This window comes from Coregonus clupeaformis, unplaced genomic scaffold, assembly GCF_020615455.1.
Source record: "Coregonus clupeaformis isolate EN_2021a unplaced genomic scaffold, ASM2061545v1 scaf0120, whole genome shotgun sequence".
In the NCBI taxonomy this organism is placed as follows: Eukaryota; Metazoa; Chordata; class Actinopteri; order Salmoniformes; family Salmonidae; genus Coregonus; species Coregonus clupeaformis.
Window position 1 is genome coordinate 719,833 of NW_025533575.1, and position 6,450 is coordinate 726,282.

The following is a 6,450-nucleotide window of genomic DNA, read 5'->3' on the forward strand; positions in this document are numbered from 1 at the left end:
TTAAGAAAGCCACCTAAAGGTGGGAGGAGCATAGTGCCTTTGTTTGTCAAGAAGTATAAAAACAGTATGTTGTGTCATTGGCAGCAGAGCTCTCTCCATAAATAAAAATACAGATAAGACTTGTGAGTTGTGGACCTTGAATCATTGATGATTAAAACCAGAGCCTTACAACCTCTGGTAATGATTCAAGCTTAGGGTGAATTAGAGATAGAAATTCACATGACACATGGAAAGAGCAAGTGTTCCTAATGTTTATACACTCTGTTTATATTTCCACACTATGAGGTTGGAATAATACTTTGAAATAGTGAAAATGATGATAATGCCATTTAGTGTAAGAGCTGTTTGAAAAGAACACCTGAAATTTCAGCCTATTTTGGTGGGATGGAGTTTTGGCCTGCCTGACCATTTTAATTGAAAACACAATAAGGTACTTAATTGTTAGTCAGAAATGATTTGATATTGAGATAAAAACAGCTGCATTGGACCTTTAAACTTGCTCCTTTTTTCAATGCTTAATTGAATGTCATTGAGAAAACAGAAAGCTGTCATAGGATGTTTTCAAAAAAATACATTATCTAAATTATTTTAAAGTAATCCAAGAAGTAATCATCTCGTTTTTCAAAAGTATCTGTAATCTGATTACAATGTTTTTGCTGGTAACATAACCGATTACAGTTACAGTTTTTTTGTAATCAGATTACATGTAACTGATTTACATGTCAACATTTACTCCCTAACCCTATTATTTATCATTTCTAAGCACCTTTATTCAGTATCACATGTCTAAGGACTCACATAACAGAACATTTGACCAAGACACAGTTGTTGTATGGAGTTTATTGCATTAGAGATACACTTTGGATACATTGAGTATCACTCTTTATTAGTAAAATAAAGACCACTAGTAGTCACTGTTTCCCCTTATATTATTTGAATACCCTTTAACTGTAGCCATTCTCGGAAATCCCAGTCCCAGGACATGCTGGAACATCGGTCAATTGTGGGAGGCGACCCGTTTGTCTAGAGAGTCTGTAGCCCAAGCACGTTTTCTGAGCTCTACACATTAGAATAAGACAAATCTACTTTTTGACATATACAATTATTAATATATTCCTTTTACAAATCTCTTCTGATTAAAAAGTGACAATAAAAAACAATAGTACATCTGTATTGTCGTTTCTCAACCGTGTTTTAAAAGATATATCTCTGAAGTATATCACTCTAGGTTTTGGGGTACAGGTCAGTAGTCTGTCTAGGTTTTGGGGTACAAGTCAGTCTTCTGTTTAGGTTTTGGGTTACAGGTCAGTCTTCATTCTGGGTTTTGGGGTACAGGGCAGTCTTCAGTCTAGGTTTTGGGGTACAGGCCAGTCTTCAGTCTAGGTTTTGGGGTACAGGGCAGTCTTCAGTCTAGGTTTTGGGGTACAGGGCAGTCTTCAGTCTAGGTTTTGGGGTACAGGCAAGTCTTCAGTCTAGGTGTTGGGGTACAGTCCAGTCTACCGTATAGGTTTTGGGGTACAGGCAAGCCTTCTGTCTAGGTTTTGGGGTACAGGGCAGTCTTCAGTCTAGGTTTTGGGGTACAGGCAAGTCTTCAGTCTAGGTTTTGGGGTACAGGGCAGTCTTCAGTCTAGGTTTTGGGGTGCAGTCAAGCCTTCTGTCTAGGTTTTGGGGTACAGGCAAGCCTTCTGTCTAGGTTTTGGGGTACAGGCAAGTCTTCAGTCTAGGTGTTGGGGTACAGTCCAGTCTACCGTATAGGTTTTGGGGTACAGGCAAGCCTTCTGTCTAGGTTTTGGGGTACAGGGCAGTCTTCAGTCTAGGTTTTGGGGTACAGGCAAGTCTTCAGTCTAGGTTTTGGGGTACAGTCCAGTCTTCAGTCTAGGTTTTGGGGTACAGGCAAGTCTTCAGTCTAGGTTTTGGGGTACAGGGCAGTCTTCAGTCTAGGTTTTGGGGTACAGTCAAGCCTTCTGTCTAGGTTTTGGGGTACAGGCAAGCCTTCTGTCTAGGTTTTGGGGTACAGGCAAGCCTTCTGTCTAGGTTTTGGGGTACAGGCCAGTTTTCTGCACTCCAAATGCGGTGATGAAGATGTTGATGATGGTGGTGATGAAGACAAGGCCGGTGGCCACGTTGTTCATTATGTCCAGCTTCCTCTGGTTGGCTACGTTGTTCAGGTCCTTACGAGCTGGAACACACAGAGACAAGTAGTGTTGTCCCTGAGGTGAGACTTGATGCTATACAGCAGTGGTGCGTGGATAATATTAATGAGGAAGCCAAGCCAAGCCAGTAAAAAAGCCATATTACAACCTATGTTGTGATAATTGCGTTGTTTGCTCTATAACCCATTAGTTCCTACTCCACAGTGATATACAATAAGGCCGTGACAACCAAAAAACAACAGTCACACAGTGGCGGAATAAATTCAACTACACGTACGTTTGTTTCATCACAAAACCGGAGAGCAACATCTGTCAGGTGAAGTCCACAAAGCAAATATTGCATGGAACAAACAGTTACAGTGGCTTGCGAAAGTATTCACCCCCATTGGCATTTTTCCTCTTTTGTTGCCTTACAACCTGGAATTAAAATGATTTTTTGGGGGTTTGTATCATTTGATTTACACAACATGCCTACCACTTTTGAAGATGCAAAATGTTTTTTATTGTGAAATAAACAAGAAATAAGACAAATAAAACAGAAAACTTGAGCGTGCATAACTATTCACCTCCCCAAAGTCAATACTTTGTAGAGCCACCTTTTGCAGCAATTACAGCTGCAAGTCTCTTGGGGTATGTCTCTATAAGCTTGGCACATCTAGCCACTGGGATTGTTGCCCATTCATCAAGGCAAAACTGCTCCAGCTCCTTCAAGTTGAATGGGTTCTGCTGGTGTACAGCAATCTTTAAGTCATACCACAGATTCTCAATTGGATTGAGGTCTGGGCTTTGACTAGGCCATTCTAAGACATTTAAATGTTTCCCCTTAAACCACTCGAGTGTTGCTTTAGCAGTATGCTTAGGGTCATTGTCCTGCTGGAGGGTGAAATAAGTTATTTTTTTCATTTCACTTCACCAATTTGTACTATTTTGTGTATGTCCATTACATGAAATCCCAAAAAAAATCAATTTTACAGGTTGTAATGCAACAAAATAGGAAAAACGCCAAGGGGGATGAATATTTTTGCAAGGCACTGTACAGTGGGGAAAAAAAGTATTTAGTCAGCCACCAATTGTGCAAGTTCTCCCACTTAAAAAGATGAGAGAGGCCTGTAATTTTCATCATTGGTACACGTCAACTATGACAGACAAAATGAGGGAAAAAAATCCAGAAAATCACATTGTAGGATTTTGAATGAATTTATTTGCAAATTATGGTGGAAAATAAGTATTTGGTCAATAACAAAAGTTTCTCAATACGTTGTTAAATACCCTTTGTTGGCAATGACACAGGTCAAACGTTTTCTGTAAGTCTTCACAAGGTTTTCACACACTGTTGCTGGTATTTTGGCCCATTCCTCCATGCAGATCTCCTCTAGAGCAGTGATGTTTTGGGGCTGTCGCTGGGCAACACGGACTTTCAACTCCCTCCAAAGATTTTCTATGGGGTTGAGATCTGGAGACTGGCTAGGCCACTCCAGGACCTTGAAATGCTTCTTACGAAGCCACTCCTTCGTTGCCCGGGCGGTGTGTTTGGGATCATTGTCATGCTGAAAGACCCAGTCACGTTTCATCTTCAATGCCCTTGCTGATGGAAGGAGGTTTTCACTCAAAATCTCATGATACATGGCCCCATTCATTCTTTCCTTTACACGGATCAGTCGTCCTGGTCCCTTTGCAGAAAAACAGCCCCAAAGCATGATGTTTCCACCTCCATGCTTCACAGTAGGTATGGTGTTCTTTGGATGCAACTCAGCATTCTTTCTCCTCCAAACACGACGAGTTGAGTTTTTACCAAAAAGTTCTATTTTGGTTTCATCTGACCATATGACATTCTCCCAATCCTCTTCTGGATCATCCAAATGCACTCTAGCAAACTTCAGACGGGCCTGGACATGTATTGGCTTAAGCAGGGGGACACGTCTGTCACTGCAGGATTTGAGTCCCTGGCGGCGTAGTGTGTTACTGATGGTAGGCTTTGTTACTTTGGTCCCAGCTCTCTGCAGGTCATTCACTAGGTCCCCCCGTGTGGTTCTGGGATTTTTGCTCACCGTTCTTGTGATCATTTTGACCCCACAGGGTGAGATCTTGCGTGGAGCCCCAGATCGAGGGAGATTATCAGTGGTCTTGTATGTCTTCCATTTCCTAATAATTGCTCCCACAGTTGATTTCTTCAAACCAAGCTGCTTACCTATTGCAGATTCAGTCTTCCCAGCCTGGTGCAGGTCTACAATTTTGTTTCTGGTGTCCTTTGACAGCTCTTTGGTCTTGGCCATAGTGGAGTTTGGAGTGTGACTGTTTGAGGTTGTGGACAGGTGTCTTTTATACTGATAACAAGTTCAAACAGGTGCCATTAATACAGGTAACGAGTGGAGGACAGAGGAGCCTCTTAAAGAAGAAGTTACAGGTCTGTGAGAGCCAGAAATCTTGCTTGTTTGTAGGTGACCAAATACTTATTTTCACCATAATTTGCAAATAAAATCATTAGAAATCCTACAATGTGATTTTCTGGATTTTTTTTTCTCAATTTGTCTGCCATAGTTGACGTGTACCTATGATGAAAATTACAGGCCTCTCTCATCTTTTTAAGTGGGAGAACTTGCACAATTGGTGGCTGACTAAATACTTTTTTCCCCCACCGTATATGACCTGCAGCACAGTCAAGCAAGTTAATGTTTTCGGCAGTTTACTAAACTACTGATTTAGAGCTACGGAGTTACCGCAAGTCAGCCAAAGACAACAGGAGAACTGCCTCCGCTATTCCACCAGAATTTCATTTCAAATCAACAATAACAATATATGCTTAGTTTAATACACTGAAAACAAACTTAAAGATACCAAAAACAATTCAGTCTAATCAATGTTGCTAAATATCATGTGGCTGTCCATGGGACTGATTTCTGTGTGAGTGTGTGTGTGTGTGTGTGTACGCTTGCATGCGCATGCAAGTAATTATTAATTAAAAACAGACACGTTTTTCTGACAATGATGACGTTTTGCATAGGATGTGATTTGATTGATGTGAAGCCAAATCCCTCAAGGGAGGCCAAATGCTTGCTGGCATCAATCAATCAAATGCTACCGCAGCAACATGTTATACTCTTTTGTTCCAGACAGCATCAGATACATGGGCTACACATACTGAGACAGAGGGGCGCTGTTTCCCTCGCTCTGATGATTTCTCTGGTAAGATTGGTCAACTATTTGGGGAAGCCTGTCTTCCCTTGGCATCCATGGATACACGCCACTGATGCTATAAAGGGTTTATAAGCGCTTTAGAGACTGAGATTATTGTTTATAGGTCAGTAATAAACAGTTTACAACACACTTTGTTTGAAATAGTGAAATGGACTGTGTGCTTTTGTTGCCCCTCGCATGGACAACTTACAGTCCGGCTGTTTTACTATAATGACACTTTACTTGACTTTACAATTCCAGACTCACCCATGGCGACAAACAGTATCCCAGCCAGCACCTGGAAGAGCAGTGAAGACCCGATGAGGACCAGGACGGTGATGTAGTACCTGTAATGATGGATGATCTCTTAGACTTATCCTGCCTGGTGGCCAAAGCCAGACGACTACAATGGAAATACAGTAAGTCGGGAAACTTTATTTTTACAATTATTTTACACACAAGTATCCAGTTGTGTTTTAAATTGTCAAATAAAATAAAATGTAATCAAAATACCTGAAGTCTGGCCCCTGCTCCAGGACGGCCTTCAGCTGGGCAGCGTTGGCCATCAGCAGGGCCACGTCTAACATGCTCTCTGCTACCGTCTTCTTAGTGGCATAATGGTTCAGATTCAGACTAGTGTTACCACCCTGAGAGAGAGCGAGAGAGAGAGAGTATTAGACATGAATATTAGCCATGAGTATTAGACATGAGTATTAGCCATGAGTATTAGCCATGAGTATTAGCCATGAGCATTATACATGATTATTAGACATTAGTATTAGACATGAGTATTAGCCATGAGTATTAGACATGAGTATTAGACATGAGTATTAGACATGAGTATTAGCCATGCGTAAGGACACGTCTAACATTCTCTCTGCTACGGTATTCTTAGTGGCATAGTGGTTCAGGTTGAAACTAGAGTCACCACCCTGAGGGAGGGAGGGAGGGAGGGAGGGGTGAGTAAAATCCTCTACCCACTAGTTGTCTCTCCCCTTTGAACAGTAGATGGCAGCAAATACAATACAACTTTGGAAACAGTGGTGAGGGGAGGGGACTACACTGTAACACAATCCAGGTGTGGAAAGCTCTTAGAGACTTACCCAGAAAGACTCACAGCTGT

General features: G+C 41.6%; 1 protein-coding gene across 1 annotated transcript; it reads right to left on the bottom strand.

Annotated features, from left to right (window-relative positions):
• Positions 1-822: 822 nt before the first annotated feature.
• LOC121563188 (ninjurin-1-like) lies at positions 823-6,052 on the bottom strand. Its single transcript, XM_041875177.2, has 3 exons — positions 5,841-6,052; positions 5,595-5,674; positions 823-2,179 (listed from the first exon to the last, which is right to left on the bottom strand). The coding sequence occupies exons 1-3, from the start codon at positions 5,912-5,914 to the stop codon at positions 2,031-2,033; spliced, it is 303 nt and encodes a 100-aa protein (XP_041731111.2). The 5' UTR covers positions 5,915-6,052; the 3' UTR covers positions 823-2,030.
• Positions 6,053-6,450: the final 398 nt, after the last annotated feature.

What these genes read in the sequence shown, in the direction of transcription:
- LOC121563188 (XM_041875177.2), bottom strand. Translation starts at nt 5,914, where the DNA reads ATGTTAGACGTGGCCCTGCTGATGGCCAACGCTGCCCAGCTGAAGGCC. An exon ending in GAGCAGGGGCCAGACTTCAG is followed by an intron (nt 5,675 to 5,840) that starts GTATTTTGATTA and finishes CCATCATTACAG; the next exon opens with GTACTACATCACCGTCCTGG. An exon ending in GATACTGTTTGTCGCCATGG is followed by an intron (nt 2,180 to 5,594) that starts GTGAGTCTGGAA and finishes TGTGTGTTCCAG; the next exon opens with CTCGTAAGGACCTGAACAAC.